Genomic DNA, 20,057 nt, shown 5'->3' on the forward strand with positions numbered 1-20,057 from the left:
TATCACTACATCAAAAGGGTACTCAAGTAAGATATAATGCCTGATAGTTTTCTGAAATACAAAACTACCATTAGAATCTGTGCAAAGATTTTCTTTAAATAGCAATTGTCCAAACACCGTTCAAACTTACCAGTATCTAAGAACATTCTGACGAACCATAAGCTATCAAGCTACCAGGAATTCTTTGTATTAGTTAGCATTACAGCCATGTTTTGGAGAACATACATTCTCAAGAACACAAACCTTTTGCCTCTGTAATTGATCTCTGTGCAAAGAGACCGTAGAAAGCTGTTTTATTCAGCAGTTTTAACTTCTCGTGCATTTCACCATTTATGTATTTTCAGAAAACCTCTAACTGTGCAATTATTGGGGCTCAAACTTAACTTACTTTAAAGAGCAAGCATTTAAGTCATCTCCTCCTCCTTGCATCAACTCTTTTGGATTATGTTTGGAAGAGAAACATGTTTGCAAAGCCTCCCAAATAACTCCAAAACTGAACTAATTTAATTGCTTCTAAATGTGACAAAGCTAAATAAACACCCATAACCAAATAAACACCCAAAACAACCAAAACACTTGCTCACCAGCGTATTGCTCTTCTTAATATCTTCTAAACGCTCTAAGACTGAAGTCAGGTTGGGGTCATCTGATTCTACAAACCATATTGGTGATGAAGAGGGGTAAGACTCCTGTTAAAAAAACAACACAAAACACCCAACAAATAAATAAACAAAAAGCCCACAGAACTTGCAAAACTAATTCACCCCCAAAATTTCACAACACAGTATTAACATCACCTTTTATCTTAGTCTAAGTCAGGTAACATAAGAGCTTTTAACACAGCATTTGTAGGCAATGCAAGAGAAGTTGAAAGAAATCCGACCAACTGGCAGTTCTAGTATTTCCTCCTATTTTCATCTTGATCAGGTGATGGACATACATAAGAAACAGTGCTGAAAAGTTTAAAACCCTGGAGGTGGGTGGAGCAGGAGGGAGAAATTTAGAAATGCAGTACAGGTGACTACCACCAAAAAAACGTAATCACAAGTAGTACATGTCAAAAAACCCCCAAACCTATATTGATGCAAATTCTTCCTAAAAATGCAGATTCTCCCACATAAAAGCTGTGAAAGCAACCAAACTTGGAGTCTTCAGATTTCCTCCTCAAACAGGATTATTCAAACTGTTCTAGCATTGCCCCTCAAACTGAAGCAACATAGCTCAAACATCCTGCCTTGGATGGGCAGATCGTGATGCCAAAAAATCTACAATTTTACCTTTGTACCACCAAGGCTCATAGAGGACTTTCCACTGCTGCAATACATTGTTTGAGAAATCCTTCATATAACCCTATCAAGAAAGCTTACAGAATAACTTTCTTCCCACAGTTGTTAGGCAGGTGCCAAAACACATCCTAGCGACAGTGAGCTCAAACGGCTTCACAGGATCAGAAGTGTACTCGACTTTCCAGAACAAGCCGTGGTTAGGGCACGTACAACATACGGAACAGATGTGGCCCACAACCGCTAATACAACCCAGGGACAAGTGGTTTTTCTGTCACTAAGCTGCCACAGCCTGCAGCCCTTCAAAAGGTGCTAGAAATGCCCTGGCTACAGAAAGGTCAATAGAAGTCCTTTGCCTCTTGTTTAGATGTTTCAAAAAACAATTCCATTTTTTTCCTAACACAGGTTTGGTAATATTGAGAGGACGGAGGAAACCATGCAGCTTCCAACACAATCGTAAGTTTCCCTTCGTATCACCGACACGTTTGGATTTTTGTTTTACTATTTAAGGCATTATCTACTTCTCATCCACTCAATTAAATTCTAGTAGCTGAGGACAAATTGCTGAACCTCAGTTTTATCACCCAGATATTATCTTCATATCCCCAGGTCTTACAAAATAATACGAGGAACACTTTCTTGATTACATTGTGTATTTTCTGCTTTACAGTTTTCAAGACAGCAATAAGAAGTTTCACAGAAGGAAGACGACATACCTGTTTGTCAGTGTTACTGCCTGGTCGTTAGTGATGCCCAAACAAACTTAACCTCAGCAAGCTCTCAAAGTTCACGTCCCAAAAAAAACCCCAGACCTTCCTAACCTAAACTAGCTTCTGCCATGTTAAACATACTAGGCTTATCAGAATGCTATCCATTCGAAAACTGGAGAAAAATACAAGGATGTTAGAATTGGCTTTTAGACAGTTTACTTCTTAAGTGACCTTCTAGCTGTAGTGGTGAACTTCATAAAATAAACTATGAGATTAGATTAAGGACAACAGCTTTGGCAAAACAGACTATCGCAGGAGAGTTCCCACCTGGCAGCATACTCCAGGGAAGTTCTAGCTCCAGAGGTCTAAAATTCCCACCTGTAAACTGAAGCCTTTGTATAAACTTATTTTTCAACAAGCTCAATCCCTCCCCCCCAAGTTTATATTTATTTTTTTAATCACTGCTAAAAATGCCTTAGAAGAATACACGATATTCCTAGTATCTTTATGAAAAGACAAACTGTTTACTTCTTTCAGCTTCACTTTGAAGCATACCATACACAACGCAGAGAGATCTTAGAACATCTATTCTTGATTAACTAAGGCCTAACATCTCAAATGTCTGTCAAGAAAGCCCAGTGCTCAGCTTGCCAAGATTTTAAGGCTAAGGCAGGCAAACAGATGGGTAGATATGTGTAGTTTATTCACTTGCTTCCCTCACCGAACACAGGACCTTGGAAAAGTGTATTTTCTCCTCGGTTTCACCTAATACACTCTTGAAAGACTAACCACTATCACTCCTGGAGACACAAGGTTGAATTCCCAGCTGCTACTAGGGTCCCAACCTATCATTTTTAGGAACTACACTTCACTAAAGATACTCCAGGTTTTGTACTGATAACATCTCACTCATTTTTAATAACATGCAACCTACCTGTAAAGTCTTCCGCGATAGTGCAATATTCTTATCTCAAAAGTTTCATACTGCTCTCTGGATGTTTATGCATAGTGGGGAACATCAGAAGGAAGGCTCTGCTAAGCACGGCCCTATGGCCTGAAGATTTGTTTGAACCAGCTATTTTTGAGACTGAACTTTTCTTTAAGTTAAGAGAAAGGCCATACGGTAAACACTACTACCATGACTTCAGATGACACCAACATTCCCATCCGAAAATACAAAGAACAAGTGAAATCCCTTCCTAGATTCTTTGAGGAATCTTCTTCCATCTGCTTCTCAAAACCCCCCAGACTCATTAGAATAAAAATATTCTCCAAATAGAGTCAACATTTGGACTGTGAATACACATTCTCCTAACAGGTATTTTTTGGGGGGGGGTTTTTGTTTGGTTTGGGTTTTGTTTTTTTTAACATCAAGCATTTGTTAATTTTGTTGGTCCAGGTCTAAGCAAGTCTATTAATTGCAATGATTTATAGAAAATAAACGTCTGTCAGATCACTCTTCAAAACTGTATCTGGAATTTGCGGACTGCTTACAGAATGAAGCCCAACTCTTCAGTGTCTATAGTCTCATTTTCTGACAATTCTGTTTGTCCTTTCTCCACCAGAAGGATGTAACAAACCAATCCATGGCAGTGGGTTGCAATCAGTATCCATCTCAGTCCGGGGGATCCGTACAAAAAATCTCCTCCAAAAAAAACTTGCAACAAATCCTACATCAGGCAGGAACAAGACTGTTAGTGTGGATCTGATGATCAAGCAGTCCCACTACATGCTTGAATACATTACAGTGGCTACTTCAATGCGCTGATGCCTTTTGCACTGAATGACAGTACTTCCTCATTCTTTGCTCACATTCCAACTCATTCAATTTTTTGCAATGAAAGCAAATCCTGCTGTATGTGAGAAAACATACTAGGATTTAATGCTGCCTGCATTATTAATGCGTAGCACATACGAATTACCACGCTAAAAATTATTATATATTCAAATTTTTACTCTGCTTTAGCTTTTAAAAAATGAATGGAAACAACACATTTATCAGTGTTTAAGAAAAGCCTGAGCGAGCATATTCACTCATCTGTATCAGAAAAGATTTCAAATTTTAGACTTCTGTAATACGGATATTTAATTGCATATTCCAAATTTTTTACAACAGATGCTTAATATTAAAATAGAAGTTCAATCAAACTTCCAGTTTGCTGCAACACTTTTTCTTCATACTTAAACTTTAATTCTGAAGAATAAAGAATTAAATTTTAATTCTTCACAAATAAACAAAAAATATGTTTGTTTAACCTAAAAACATAAATGGCACTACGTTTCTCTAGATCTGTAAGTAATCCATATTTTTGGAACAGCTGAGTTTCACGCGGATATGAGTCACTGTATTTTGAAATACAGAATTCACACACAAACTTCAAACGTTCTGATCTTGAGATATAAACAAGCTCATGAGTTTGTAACACCATAGCATGCAATGAAAAACTACGCTTGTGATTTGAGAGGCCAAACAAGTGAACTTCACATAAGCTAATTCTGTTGAGCGAATTAAGTCAGCTTTTTCTTCCATATCTGCATCCTATAGAGAGAAAAGATGGATCTGAGTTATGTCATGTAAGGAACGGAAGCTTCCCAAATACGAAGACAACATTTCAGGAGAGGAACCCTAGAATAGCAGTTATTTTACTATTAATTTTCAGTGGCTAAAAACCCATTATTTTGGGCCTTTCACTACAGAGCTGACGTAGAGTGATTTTGTATAATCTCACTTAGCTCCACAGGTATCACCCCTATTAAGTGTGTAAGATCTTTTATGTAACCACTGTAACATGACATTTCCCTGCTCTCCACAAGTAAAAACAAAATTCATCACAAGAGGCAAAGGCTGCAATGCTTAGATTTGGGCAGCTTTCACAAGCTAATGCATGCTGTACAGCTTCGAAAGCTAATGCAATTGCTCAGTAAGACATGACAAGCTGAGATGACATCACACCTAGCATGTACTGAGGCCTGAGGACAAAGGCTGAATGTTTACAGCCAACCCAGATACAATCACAATTCATGGGATCATCACTTCTAGAGGGTCTTTGTACTAACATTAGAACAGATTGGGAGCTTTGTCAACACAAATGCTTCTGTAGCTTCTGTAACAGAATGCAGCAAAAGAATTTAGCCTACTAATAAACATACAAAATACAAAGAGACTAAAGCCCCACACTCCTGCCACTGGAACAATTTCAAACCCTATCAAATCATTTAGGGCAACCACAGCACATTAGAAGAATATACACAGGATCTCACTGTGCAGACATTCTGTTGCATCCTCTATAAGTGGGTCTACTGAAATTTTACTAACAAAAAAAACAACCAGAAGCACAAAGTGACAGAAGATACCAGGAACACGTACATTAAGACAGCTTTTCCGGGGTAGAGATCTGTCATCTAAGTATATCCTACCTATGCTTTCTCTTCCTTAACAATAAGGCTGGTTTACTTTCCATGTTATATAATCTTTATCCTGTTCTGTAAAGCTACAGCGACACAATTTTGATGTTACTAAGAGACTTTAAAATGAGCTATTTCTAAATTACTACAATACTGTTGAAATTGTTAAGTTGCTAAATTAAAACAACACATCTTGCTCACATTCCTAAGATTAGAACAACCTGTACACAGTTTGCTATGAGGTAATAGAGTAACCAGATCTTGTACACAATGGAGCCATTTTATTGTAGCCAAATGGTAGGAAAACACATCTAAATACACATCTTCAGCATTATTATTTCAAATCGCAATTACATGCTGACAGTTCTTCATTTTCTTTAATTTCCAGATCATTTTACATCGAAAAAGTGGGTTTTTTCTTTTAAAACTCCTTAGCATACTGGCTGAACAAAAGTCAATCCATTTTATTTCTTTTCTGTTTCTACGTTTTTGCAAGATCTCCATCATGGACAGAACCTACTTTTACTTTTTCCAGCAGCTACAATTAAAACTTAATTGTAAAACTTTTATCTTCTCAGTCCCAAAATTTTTTGCCCACCCCCCTTTACTTCCAAACAGAACATCAAACCCTCAGATCTTTTAAAGAGCTTAATTGCTTTGAGAAGGCTAGCAAGAGACCATTCTAGCTCACACAAATCTTGGTAATGAAGTAAGTAAATCCTAATGTAACAAGACATTGCAGAGGGGTAACACAGTCTTTTCAAGGTGAATACATTTACAGCTATAAACACACATCAAGTAATAGCTCTCAAATCAGAGATGGCTTTCCCTCAGCAGGCATTTCGATGCTACCAAGTTTGTTCGTTTGAATTAAATAGAGAATTAGATTTTTTTAAAAACTAACATCAAATCCCGCTGCTTAGGGATCATATACACATCCTACATGAACATTCAAAAAAATACTGGAGATTAAACTATACAGTTATCTACAATTCAGTACACATTAGTTGAAATTGTTAAGTCAATCATTCACTACTTATGATTTTTTCACCTGTGTCCACAACCTGTCTTTAGAGAAAAAAACCCAGAACCTTAACAAAAATATCAGAAGATATTCTTAAAGCTGAAGTTCAGCTTGATGACCATAAACCAGTAGTACTTACAGCTTCTTAAAAGAGTATTAGTTGCAATTACGTAACTGACAGACTGCTTCCCAATATTAGGCCAAACTTGCCAAAGGCAGCTTAAGATGCAAGCAAGCATTTTCTACCACTAGATACCGGAGTGCCCGTGAAACCCAAAGGCTAAGAACCTTTAAAAGTCAGCAGATTGTCATCTGCCCTTCCATCCCATTCTTTATAACAATTAGAAAAAAAAAAAGAAAGCATGAAGGGTTACTTTCAACTCAGGTTTTTTGAAACAAGCTCAAGTAAAAATTTGCACTGTTACATATGAAAGAATTGTTATTTCTTTAAGAATTTAACAGCTCAGTGATCCAGAGTTCTAAAAGGTAAGTGTATCCAATGGAGGGGGTTAAAAATAAGATTTAATATTGGGGGTAGGGAGGAAGCAAAGTGAATTTTACCCACCTCTACTGAACAAGGGGAAAACTTCAACCTGCTTTTCCTTTTGAATTTTAAGATTGCATACAACATACTATTAACTCAATGCATATAAACAGAAGGACATCTTTTATTCACTAGACTTCAGTGAAACAGAGATCTTTAACTGTTTCTATACACCAGAAAGCAAGCTTGTAGTAGCTTTAATTTTCTTACACTCTTCCTGAAGTCAAAGCCTGACTCAGTTCAGTGAAACTATGTGTTAGAACTCATGCGTTTGGTAAGGCACCAAGTTCAACTGACTACAATACATGCACCTCTTTCAAACGTAGAAAATTACTGCAAATCTACTCTCCAAGTTTAATGACTGTCTTGACAGCTACAGCCTACACGGGACAATCCCAGATGAAGCAACATGCTTTGGCCAGACCCCTGGAGATTGCAAGAGCTTAATCATCTTGCACCTTTACAGGAGGCAGGCGAAAGAATCTCATAATCCTGTTCTACGTAGGCTCTGCTAATACCTCATCACTGCAGAACTGAATACCTTCAGGAGCACATTAAAACAACACAGCTAACAGGGTCATGGTTTTCCTCTCCCACACACTCTCCAGCAAATGATGCAAGTGTAGCAGAGTACCTCGGTTTAGAATTATGTTATTAAATACAGCCATGTTAGAAAAGGCAGGGTCAAAGGCACATGCCTCACAGAACAGAAAAAAACATAACAAACCACAACTCTATAGATGCCTGTAAAATTCACTCTACAATCACAAATGGTCCCAAACAAAAATAAACACAGTTCTCTGTACAAACAGGTTCCACTGACTGTAGGCGGCTATCACAAAAAGTAACCACAAGGAAATGTTTCTGTTAAGAGCATACAGAACTGCTACGGACATTACTTGGGCAGGGCAAAGCAGTTCCCCTCCTGTCCTATCAGGCTTTACAGACACACGTGCAATGGTCTGCCACTTTGCACCTTCCACAGCCACTTTCTATACAAGTGCGCATGGACTACAGCATGTTTTTAAATGAACTGAAAAGCCTAGATTATGGAACACTTCTGGCATTATACAGATTCATCAGCAACTGCAAGTGCCAATATTCTTAAGATGGTGACCACAGCATAGCTAAAGAAGTATGAACAGGGACAGTATTTCAATAGCGATTCACTTGTGTAAAAAATATTCCAAAAGTCAAGAAGCTTATGATTTGCAGCTTCATCTGCACAAATTCATTTGTTCAACCCAGGACTACAGAATTCTCTTGAAATGATTACAGAATCTTTAATTTTTTTTACTTTGAATATACCTGAGATGGAAAATAACGTTTTGAGAAACAAACAGTTCCTGGAAAATACTTAAGCAAACGCTGCTTTCAAACAGGGTGATAGAAAAGCCCAATAATTTCAAACATTGTGAAATAATCTAAGCTACTTGTTTTACTTCCATGTCTCTATCCAGGTACATACATTTAAATCTCTCACTGCCCAAACATCGTTACCTTAGAAGAACAACCAAAGTACAAAGGCACAAAATATCACTTCAAATGGTCACAAACATGATTGCAGACGTGACATCATAGTTCTTATACTTCTTACGATCACATTCTTTTGGTCAAGTTTTTACGGCCAGTCATTCTTCGAACTATTTAATCTACACAAAGTGTCCCAACTGCCAATTCCGATATGTGAAATTGCACATTACCCTTGGAAAAATAGGTTTATCAGACTCTCTTATCAGTTGCCGTAACCTTTTCTGCTCCCCTTACCAAACAAAAAGCAGCAGGCTACTTGTTGTCTAGTATAACATAACTACAGAGAATTAAAATACAAACTTTGAACATAAACACAAAAAAGGCACTTTTCTGACAAAAAAAAACAAAACAGTTACTGTTCTTCACTGTGAAGCCACATTTTATTCTCCAGGTCATCATCATAATGCAGCACGCCATCAATCCATTCAAAGAAATTCACAGAAAAGACAAACACTCTTAAACACTTTTGTATGGACCCAAAGTAAAATCTAACAAATGTTACTGTACTGCTGCTCAAACACAACTGTTAACACAAGCATGAGTTAGCTAACAGCACAGCAAATGACAGTTGTTCAAGAGCTAGTCTCTGAAAATGAAAACTGTTGTTGAGGGCCAGCCCAGTTAAGTGAGCTAAGGAACATTCCTTTGCCAATACTATAAACAGCAACAAATAAAGTTACAGATCATCCACACTGAAAATTGAGCAAAGAACACAGCATCGCTGAAGACTGACTTGCTTATCGGGAAGAAGGTTGTAGAGCTGAGACTAGAATCCAGATTTTTACCACAGCACCTCACAGCAGTTGGATCAACCTATCCTACTCCTCACCCACCAAAGACCCACTGTGTGCTCATACTCTTCATCCTGACAGTTGTCAGAGGATGGTTGGTTTAGAGCCCATAAGCCACAAGGGCTTCTCCTCTTAATGTATGCATTATACACACACTCAAGCTGTGTATATCTAATATATGGTTTATCTAATAAGCAGCTAGACACAAGCTAAAAAGAGAAAGGTATTTTGCAAATCTGATTCTCCAATACTCTTTCTTTACTAGCAGCACAGTATCTGATATACTGCGTTTCCTTCCTGAAGGAACTCTGGTTATTTGAAACAAACTATCAACTCATTCTAATCATCAAGAGTTATCAATTACCTACATCTGCAACCATACAGACAAGTACATTCAGAAAGGGTATCATCAACATGAGTGTCACAAAGCCAGAGTAGCAAGAAATGGCCTCTAATAGGGCTAGAACTGAAGAAGTGGTTATAACTAAGTTGCAACGTCACACACACCCCCCCCACCCCCATCCCCCCCACCCCCGATTTAACTCAAAAAAGCAGTTTCCTAGCAGACATGCTCTTGCCTTTATCACTTAGGTACTCCACAGCATGCAGAGTCCAATGTCACTTTCGCCATCATCCAAAAACCCAGGCTTCCCCTCACTCCGCTCTATTTACCTTCAAGAACGTACACCTTTCAAGTGTTCAAATTGCTTACCCCCCTTCCACCAGAGACACTGTGCCCCTTCCCCCTCTCCGAGAACAACTTTCCTCTTTTCCCCTCTCTCCCTTTACAAACTTGCAGCACTCCAGACACATCTGCAGCCATAAGGGTTTCTCATTCTCACCCACTGCTAACAGCAGCACACAACAGCTTGCCTGGCTGCTGCTTAGTCACTGGCCTTCGGGTTACAGCCATTTAGATGGAACTTTGTCCCCCACACACCAAGTTTCAGTACCATGGAGTTCAACCAGTGTTTACCATTAATAAATTAAATGCCACACTCTTACCACAGTTATTTCCTACTTCAAAAACTCAAGGAAGCCTGTGGTATCTTGAACACCACTGCACAGGAACACTTTCATTTTTTTCTAATGCCACCATGCAAGTTCTGATAGAGCTTATGTTTCTGCCTTTCTGAATACACACTGAAGAAGCTATCGGCAAGATGTGCAACCATATTCAACTCTTCCTCTCGAGGGTTGATAAGTTAGAGATCTGGAAGAAAGGAGAATACAGTCTAAACTAAGTCTCAAGAAATCATGCACTAACTGCTCTACAGTACTTCATACACATGATGTCTCATATGCATGAGAGGAAAAAAGTAACACCACACATAAGGTCATTATTTTAATACCACACTTACTGATTTCTTGCTTCCAGCTGTAATCTTTAAGACATACACTATGCTAACTGTATGCTTGTTTTCAGCAAAGATCAATTTAAAACTATTCAGATCATATTAGCTTCAACTGTACTGAATATAAGCAGGCTGATCTAAGATCTAAACCTTAAATAGCCTCTCCATACTATCATCAGTCATCTAATTTTCCAGTTGTCTTCTATGAGCTGGTGACAGGTCATTTTCACTTCTACAAAGCTTGCAGCTGAAGAAACACAGTGGAATGCTCAGTAAATCATCAACTATCATATTTCTTTACAATAACATATTACCATTCATAGTCTGAAGAAACAAAAAAGAAAAAATCAACTGCAGCCAGGAATTCAGGGGTTTATAACCTTTCAAAACTACACGAAGGCAAACAACCTGACAGTACTGAACAATAGTCCACACTGAGGCATAACTAAAACAGTAGTTATTTCTGTTAATCAGCTTCTACAAACATTTGTTCCTATCCAGAAGTTTTGGGAGCCCTCCTTTTTTGTTTTTAATAATACTATTTAGAGAACTGTCTCCATCTTTTTATCTTCCATTCTCCTGAAAGGAATTTGATTTTGCAAGTAAACAAACTACTTCCAGTTAGTCTGGTCCAGCTGTATCTATGTGGCTGTCACTCCAACAAACCAGACCCTCACGCAGACCCACCGGAGTGATGCCGGCTTGGGTGTTCCACCCAGGAACGATCCCAAGTGCCACTGAGGATCAGCCAGTGCCTGGCAAGCAGCTCCATCAGCAATGCTGGCTTCAGCAGTCTTCTGCAGCTCTCACTCCTTCCTATGCCCTCTGTTGTGACGGTACAGCTGTTTGTGCAGCCACGCAGGGAACCAGACTGGGAAATGATCCAGATTAACAATAACCCAGTAAAGAATTTTTACATGACAGCCAGGTCCTTAATCCAGTAAACTCAATTTTGGCCACCTCACAAGGCACATAGCCTTTGCTGGTCTGCGAGCAACAGCAGTATCACAGAGTGCACAGGACACAATCGTACTTCCTTCCTTCCTCCTAGCAATCATAATTTTTAAGTCACGTTGAGGATATCAACGTGTCATCAATACACAATACCCTCTTACATAACACAGAAAACACACCTGTAAATTCATTCTAGTCTGAGTAAGTCTGACAGAATTAAGTTACTCATTTTTGGGATCTCACTTGATCAACTCCATTAATAACTTCTGATTTCACAGTGTTCCATTGTAGACAGACTGCAATGATGAATTTAGACACGTAACCTTATTTTCCAGAACAGACTGCACTTTTTACACTACTCCTTTATTTTTCTCATTTCATTGATAAAAACCTTTGACAGAAAAGTCAAAATCTTAGCACACCCTGCTCCTCCCCGGGGGGGGGGGGGGGGGGGGGGGGGGGGGAACAACAAACAAAAACCAAAAACAAACAAACAAAAAAACCCAAAAAACAAATCAACCCAAAAACCCAACCAGAAAAAAACAACCCCGGAGTAGCAGTATGTACTCTTGCTTCCTGAAGTGTAAGGTCTCTGACAGGCCAACTACTACACCAATATGCCTGTTATGAAGTAGCCATATAAGTTAGTCTCTTTAAAACCCGTGACTATGAAGAAACATACAAAAATTACCAGGTGTCCTTTACAAAAACCTCCTGAACAGTTAACATGAGGAAGCATGCTGAGTAAAAATACAATTCTCTTTATAAAACTTTATAAAACTTCTTTTAATTATCAAAGTGCAGGGAGAACTCTTTTGAGGACCACAACAGTCCCAGTTCTGAAATTACTGTATCATTAACTCACATGAGTAACCCACTTGAAATAAGTGCAATTTCCTGTACATTAAAACCTCAACATAAGCTAGCATTTATATTTGAAGCCCACCATTGCAGCCTTGTAGGACATTTTAGGAGCACACTTCATACCTCACAGACGGGACTGAACAACTGACCTGCAAAACCCTGCAGTACTCGTTACCGCCTCTCAAACAGTGCACAACTAAGCTGTGGTGTCAGATAAGGCCCTGTGTCTCCCAGACACAAAAGATTCCTCCTACTTCTTTTTGCAATATTCCTTTTCCAATTACAGTCCTGGCATACAAAGAGAAGTTAAAATCCTCAGCTCTTCTACTATTTTTTTGTTTACTTAATTTTGGTCTGCTAAATAAAACTAAACTTCTCAATTTCTATTGCACAAGTTATGTTTGATAATAGTTACTCGAGTGCCTTTTTTTTTTTTTTAACACTCCAAGTATATCTAATTCTAGTTAGAAAAGTACATATTATCAAGATAAAGCTGCATATGCTTTTATTTAGTCCTGGTATCTATATGGTGCAAGACAAAGGTCTCAACCTCACTACAGAATGTCTAGTGATCCAAAGAAGAAAAAAAAATAAATCTGTGGTTTGAACTGAAAGCCTCATTCATTATGTGGTTAGTTCTGTGTACAAATAAATAACCTTTTGAAAAGGTTATCAGCTGTCTAGCCATTAGCTAAGAGTGTGCGTTTAATATTAAAATTCTTATGCCTTTGAAGAACTATCACATGTTCTAATACAGAAAGTGAGTGTATATACCCAATTTGTCAAAAGCTTCACAGGTAATATCTTTTCATCCATTCTTGTTTAGAAGGGAATATAAAGTCTTCTCCCATCAGTTGCAGTTATCCATAGACAGCAACCTTTTAAAGTGTTTCATAATAGCTTCTAACTCCGATTTAGCAGCAGGGTATTCTTCAGTGAAAGCAGAAGATGCTTCTTTCCAGCAGCGAGGCAAGACTATACTGGAGTCAGCCATATCACATGAATTGAATTGTTAACGTACGAGGGATATCACTGCACAGAGCCCAGTATCTGGGGCAAAACTGGCTCCCACACAGAGGTGGCATAAATCCCGTTCTACCTGCAAGTGCTACTTGAGGACACCGAATTTCAGTAGTAGTTTTGTGGGTAGGTAGAGAAAGATTAATATTCAGTTTCTCTCTGAAGAGATTATATAAACAATACAAGATGTTTCACAGCAGTCCAAATCAGTCCTTGCAATAACAAGGAAAAGGCTGAACACTTCTCACACACCCTTTGGAATACTATCACCTAAGTCTGATAAGGTACCAAACCGAAACTACAGATTGCACTGAAAGACACTTACCTAAAGTCACCATCAATAAGCACAATCCTCTAAGTAAAGCCACTGTTTTGCTATAATTTCAAAACACATGCAAAACATGACCAGGATAAATACATATACTTTGTAAAGGACACAGTTTTATTGAACTTGATTAACCGGACTACTACTGTTAAATAAAAATGAAACCTAGGAAAAATAGAAATAAAACTCCAGAACAGAGACACTGCTGTTGGCATAACAAAATGGGGATGTGAAGGTACACAGCCTGAACAAGTTCAATAATTAGACAGTTCTCAGGAATAAGCAGCAATGTTTCTGACAAGGATGACTCCACCCTAAAGCACCTCTTTTAAAAATAATCTGATTAACCATTTAAGTTCCAGTATGGGTCACTACCAGAAATAATGAAGGACAGACTTGGACAAAGTTTGCCTGTCACTTTAAGACACAGAAGAGCTATTGAGTAAAATATATCTTGCTTTAATTTGAAGCATTGCTCAGTATGATAAGTAGACTCTTCCTATGCTGCTGCTGCAAATGCTTAACTTTTGACAGTTCTACAAACTCATACTGCAGACAATCAGAAAAGCATCTCACTGAGAAATTCCAGGGCAGACTTCTAATTGAACTGTGGAATTTAGTCTAGTAGACTTGTGGAGATCCATGCAGCTCCTAAGCAGACATTCTCCCTCACCTCTCCAGGAGAATGCTTCCTCTTTCCTCTGCCTTCTCTCTCGAGACTGGAGAAAAGAAAGAGATCCATTGTGAAGATCAGAGCAACTTAGTTATCAGGTCTCTTTTCAGACTTAGTGCTGAAGCTACGGGAAGCTTCCTTCCCTACAAGATTTTTCTCTATCCAGTAACTTCAGCATCTGCACACGCTGCTAGACAGCTTTCGTTTTAGGTAAAATATTGAGGTACCCAAACAGAACCACAAAGAAAAAGTTATTATTGAGCCTTGTGCTTGCTCTTCCCCTTAACAGGATTCTTGACGTCCAGCTGCACAATTTACTGTAATCGTTTGTTGAGCAAGGCAACTATCCTGGCTTGATCAGTATTGTAGGGGTTAAACCAGTTAGAAGCAGCAAACAGCTAGAGTTACATATTTGCACTGCAAATCCAGACACTAAGATAGCAGCTTCTGATGCAGAGGGTGAGTCTGCCTAAGAAAACATATTTACCAACAACTTTATAGCCTTACCAGTTTTTGTATGCTACTACCGCCATCTGAAGTTCTAGATTCCACAGTACCTGCAGATCCACTGAAGCACAGTAAACAAGACTTATGCTTTTCTAGTTTACAGTACCTACAGAAAAAAAAAAAGGGGGGGGGAGGGGGGAACCAACCCAAAAAATAACCTGGAGGCAATTAGGAGTCAGAGCCAAGAGACTGAATTCAGTGAGGAGGGGGAAAAAAAAAGTAATTAAAAAAAAATCACTTTTGTCACACTTCAAGTTCTAACATTTTTATCAGAAAACCAGGACAGAAGTCCAGAGGACAGCTTTCTTTTTGGTTCTGTCATCTGCTGCCCACTTGTTTCAAGAGAGCCACCTCTGCAACTCAGGTTGCCCTCTCCCATTTATTTTTAACAGATGGGGAAAATAGCCACCTACCTCAAAGAGCCAAAAATTAGTCAACATTGGAAAGCACCAAACTGCTCGCAGACAACTGTGAAACAGAAGTTTCAAGAAGCTTACAGCCTTTTTTCAAAGCAGAAGTCTCAGCTCTAAGGTTTGAAACAGCTCTCTTCCTGTTCTTTTTGCAAGTTTATATGCCACAATTCTAATGGCATGCAAAAGACCTCTTGATCTTTGGGGCAAGTGACTGTAGTAACAGATTGCAGGCACTGTTTCCTCATTAATACATAAAAAGGCCAAGAGTGACCTAAGCCTGTTTCTTGCTTGCTCAGACGCACCTCAACCAAAGGCTTACTTGTAAAGTGGGCATATTGCTTTGCAAGTTAAGAAAGAATTGCTATCAAAAGTAGCTACGATACAAACAGCCTCAGAAGTAGATACACACCACAGAACAAATCCAAAGCATCAAAAACTTCAGGCCTTACTATTTATTGGCTTCCCTGTTAGCTGTCACTTGACAAAGGATAACCGATCAAATTCAACTGGCAACTGAGGGACCGCTATCATCAGACCTTTTATTTTACTCTTTAGGGAGAGACTTATGAAATAGATTGTGTTGCATGGAAAGAAACAGCCAGACTTCTCAGCAATGAAACACTCTCTACTGAATAAGAAAGTATTTAAAGGAAGTCACGCAATCCATCATCTGATAGGTCTAAAACCAAGAACACCAAAGTATCTTCCTTATTTTACCACAGAAGACATCTTATGTCTTATAGTATATACAAGTATCTGGTAAAACAGACACCTGTCCCATAACCACAAAACTGACTTCTCAAGGCAATTAACTGTGAAACCTGAAAGAGCCTCTTAACAAGTCTCCTTTAATTTAATAAAGTTACTTTAAGGCTAGTGAGGATCTGATCAAGATTATTAGATTTGCCTGGTTTGCATGCACATTTTCACCTTCCAGTCGTCAAATATTTACGCTTACATACATGTTTGTGCCTCCATACTATCTGTTTCAAACTTTCATCCTTTTATAAGCAAAAGACAAAAATGCTCTAGAGCTTATCTTCTATCAAACCCTAGCCCAAACATACTAGCCCTATTTTCACCCAGTGAAAATTTTTCAATGCTCTACTCTTAAGCTGAATCTTGATAAGGCATTTGAACTCCCTTATAAATACAGGCAGTCCAATAATAAAAGCGAACCTTCAGCACGGTTCTCTACGTGAGTCACAGACGACAATATGTTCAAATCTCTTGGCAAGGTTAGACCCAAAACTTCTAAGAACACAGAGGAATTTTAGCATGGCGAACAACACTGAATGTTTTATTGCTTCCCTCCCACTCATTTAAAACCAACCGACAAACCCCAATGAATTTAAGAGGAGAAAAAAAAACCCGGAAAACACAGAAATGACAAATCCCGAGACAAACCACAGGTAGGAGTCCCTCAGATTCGACAAGGCTGCCCACAGCCCCTTCACAAGTTTAAATACCACTATTATGACAAAACAACTATTCGTCAAGACACCAGAGACATTACTTTATCCCTCCACGACGGCAAGAATGAAAAGTTTCCCCGTCCTTCCTACCGCTGCGGCTCCCGAAGCGGTCACCCCGCCGCGCCTCACGGGCTGACCCCCGGGGGGAAGGCCCGGCCGCCACCCAGACCCGCCCGTGCGGCGTTTCCCCGCCCGGGTCAGGGCGGGCCGCCCGGCTCCAGGCCGCGGCGGTGTGGCGCACTCAGTAAAGCGCTCGCCCTCCACCTCCCTCCCGCGCTCCCACCTCTTAGGGCACGGAGGAAAACACTCCCCGTGTCCCGCCGAGACACTGCAGGGACGGCGGCAGGCAGGGAGAGCGCCTCTGCTCCCCCCATCGTCCTTCCGCTGCCCCGGGGGACTGCCCCGCGGCAGGGAGCCGGCCCGGGGGCTCTCTCCCCGCTGCCCCGGCCGCCCTTTGTTCCGGCTCCCGGCCCCAAAGCAGCCGGCGCGGCGGCCCGCGTCCTTCCCCCGCACCCGCGGCTCCCCCGCGGGTCCCGCACCCGGGCCCCCGCCTCAGCGGGGAGGAGAGGCCGGGGGCGCCTGGTCCCTAACTTTTGTTATGGTCGCGGTAGGGACGGGGAAGGAAACACAGAGCCTCGGGGGGAAGCGGGCCCAGGCGGCTCGGCAGCCCCCCGGCCTCCACGACGGGCGGAGGCCCCGGTCGTCCGTCCGTCCCCCCCCCGGTGCTGAGTCACCCCCACGGCGGGGCTGCGCCCCCTCCCCGGGCCCCGCAGACAATGGCGAGGGCGGACCGTGCCCCGGCCCTCCCCCGCCGCCCCCGGCCCCGCTCGGCCCCGCACCGTGATGTTGCAGTGGATGGTGAGCGGCGGCGGCGGCTGGGGGCTGGAGCCCGGCGGCGGCGGCAGGAGCACGAACTGGCAGTGGAGCTCGTCCAGCTTCCAGGAGACGATGCGGAAGCGCTCGTGGTCCTTGTCGAAGATAGACTCGAGGAACTTCAGCTCGGCCTTGAGCCCTGACACCGACATCCTGGCCTCATCTCCGGGCCCGGGCCTGCGCCGCCTCGCCCGCTCTGCCGCCGCCTCCCTCCGCCTTAGCCCGGCCCGACCCTGGCCCCGGCCGCGCCTGCGGGGCGGAAGATGGCGGGAGGGCGGGGGGCCCGGGGCAGCCCCAGCCGGCGGGGGGACGGCGGGCGCAGCGGCAGCTCCCTTTGTACCAGCCCCCTGCACCCACTCGCTCGCTTAAAAGGGCAACAGCCGAGTCTGCTCCCCCTTCCCTTCCCCTTCCTCCCCGGCGGGCTGGGCCAGGCCCGCCAACCGCCCCGCCCTCGCCCTGCCCTCCTCCCGTTAGGCCGGCCCCGCTCCCGGGACACACGCAGCGGAGCCGGGCCGGCCCCCTGCACCTCCCCCGGGGCTGCCGCCCGCCTCCCCGCGCCCGCCCCCAGCGCCGTCGGTCAGCGCCGCGACCGCCCCCGCGACCCGGACCGGGCTGCCCCGCGGCAGCCTGCGGGGCTCTGCCCCAGACCCCGCCGGGGCGCTGCCCTCTGCTGCTCCGGCTCGGAGCCGCCCGGCTCGCTGCTCCCGGACCGCAGTGACTGCTTACCCGTGTTTCTCCTCCTCCTGCTCAGCCCTGCGGAGGGGCGCGCGGTCTCCCTTCTTCACCGCACTTCTGTTGCGCCGAGAAAAACTGCAGCTTGGGTTTCAACTGGTATTTCAGAGTCCTGTCGGTCCCCCCAGTAGTCTTAGAGGTCAGCCAACAGAAACCAGGAACTCCTGTCCCGACGTTTCTGACGGATCAACACAAATAAAACATCGTGTCAATCTTTGCAGGCTGAAAAGCAGCAACACAGAGGCCAAGAAAAATTGTTAGTGCTGCACTTAAGTTCCACGGTAATTGTTTGTGCAAAATTTTACCCACCCACCCACCCCACCCCCCCCCCCCCCCCCCCGAAAAAGCACCACAAAGCATGAAAGTGAAGTGAATGCTCGCTACATTCAGGGATCAGGAGACACTGCCTCTATTTCTATCACTTCTTGACGCGGGAAGAATAATCTCTGCACCTTTATTTGTCCCTTTCCATCTTGGTTTTGTCCATTGACAGTTGACAGCTCTTTGAGAACAAGGATCAGCTCTCAGATGGCATAAAGAGATTACTGGGATACAAGTAATATTGTTGCAGAGAGTCCTTCTTGTTTCCCAACCAGGTTTTAATTAATGCAGCACTCACATGCGCACACACAAACCTGGAATAGGGAATTGCCTTTTTTTCCATTGATATTTTATATAAATCTTTAGTTCCAAAGAAACTGGCAGCACTTCACAAACCACAAGCTGAATCTTGTCAAGTGGTGAGAACTCTAATCTTGATCCAGAAAAACAGTTATGCACATGCCCAACTCCAAGCATATGGAAGTCTTACTGATTTGTGGGCTCCAAATCTTCTATGCTTCCAGCAAAGAGAGCTGCAAAGAACGCACTTTGCTACAAACGAAGCCAGGAAGGACCGACACTGGTTAAATACTCTGAAAGATAACAGAAAGGCCACAGAGTTGAAAGACCTGGGGGTTTTTTTCAGGTGTCATTTGAAAGACTCCTGTTACACTGCGGGCACAGCTCAGCTTTCCTAGAAGGGCTGAACTGTGTGTTGGCACAGCCTGTATGGCCTGCAAAGCAAAGACAGAGAGGATATGACCGTTGTCTGTCAATGCATCAACAGGCAGGGTGAAGACCTTTGAGAGATAAGGGAAGATCTAAGTGTAAGTGCAAATTAGCTATAAACAAACAGCAGAAAAATTATGACTATACCTATTACAAAAGGAGGACCTGGAAGAGCCTTTCTGTGGGAACACCAGAGACAAAACTAAACAAAACAGACTTTGTCAGATGTTACACGATGTGACGCATGAAACAGCAGAGGAATGAATTCGGTGACTCAGCCCTATTTCCCTCATTTTGGCCTAGAATGCCTCACTGCAGCAGGCAGGTGGGTAGGCTTTGCATGCTCAAACCACACCTTTCATCATACTGTACCAGAACTGCCACTATCACTGCCTCTGGTTTTCCATCCTCCGTGTCTTCTATGCCTCTCCATTGACTGTGACACCCCATTTATTTGGCAGCTGCACAGCTGAGACGTGCTGGCTGGGGGGACGCCATACCTGCACTAGCTGACAAGCTGGTGGA

General features: G+C 42.2%; 1 protein-coding gene and 1 long non-coding RNA gene across 3 annotated transcripts in view; both read right to left on the bottom strand.

Annotated features, from left to right (window-relative positions):
* UBE2Q2 (ubiquitin conjugating enzyme E2 Q2) overlaps positions 1-18,179 on the bottom strand; it is a 50,650-nt gene extending 32,471 nt beyond the window's left edge. The window contains exons 1-2 of one of the 2 annotated variants that reach the window (XM_075764411.1): positions 17,717-18,179; positions 585-689 (exon numbers count right to left, since the gene is read on the bottom strand). In XM_075764411.1, the coding sequence (XP_075620526.1) occupies positions 585-689; positions 17,717-17,902 (291 nt within the window). In that variant the 5' untranslated portion in view covers positions 17,903-18,179. The remainder of the gene's footprint in view (positions 1-584; positions 690-17,716) is intronic. The other variant, XM_075764412.1, reaches the window with a different exon arrangement.
* A 302-nt stretch (positions 18,180-18,481) lies between these two features.
* The window catches only part of LOC142603467 (uncharacterized), a 99,801-nt gene continuing 98,225 nt past the window's right edge, over positions 18,482-20,057 (bottom strand). Inside the window, exon 6 of the long non-coding RNA XR_012837397.1 lies at positions 18,482-18,704. This is a non-coding gene — a long non-coding RNA (uncharacterized LOC142603467). The remainder of the gene's footprint in view (positions 18,705-20,057) is intronic.

This window comes from Balearica regulorum, chromosome 12, assembly GCF_011004875.1.
Source record: "Balearica regulorum gibbericeps isolate bBalReg1 chromosome 12, bBalReg1.pri, whole genome shotgun sequence".
In the NCBI taxonomy this organism is placed as follows: Eukaryota; Metazoa; Chordata; class Aves; order Gruiformes; family Gruidae; genus Balearica; species Balearica regulorum.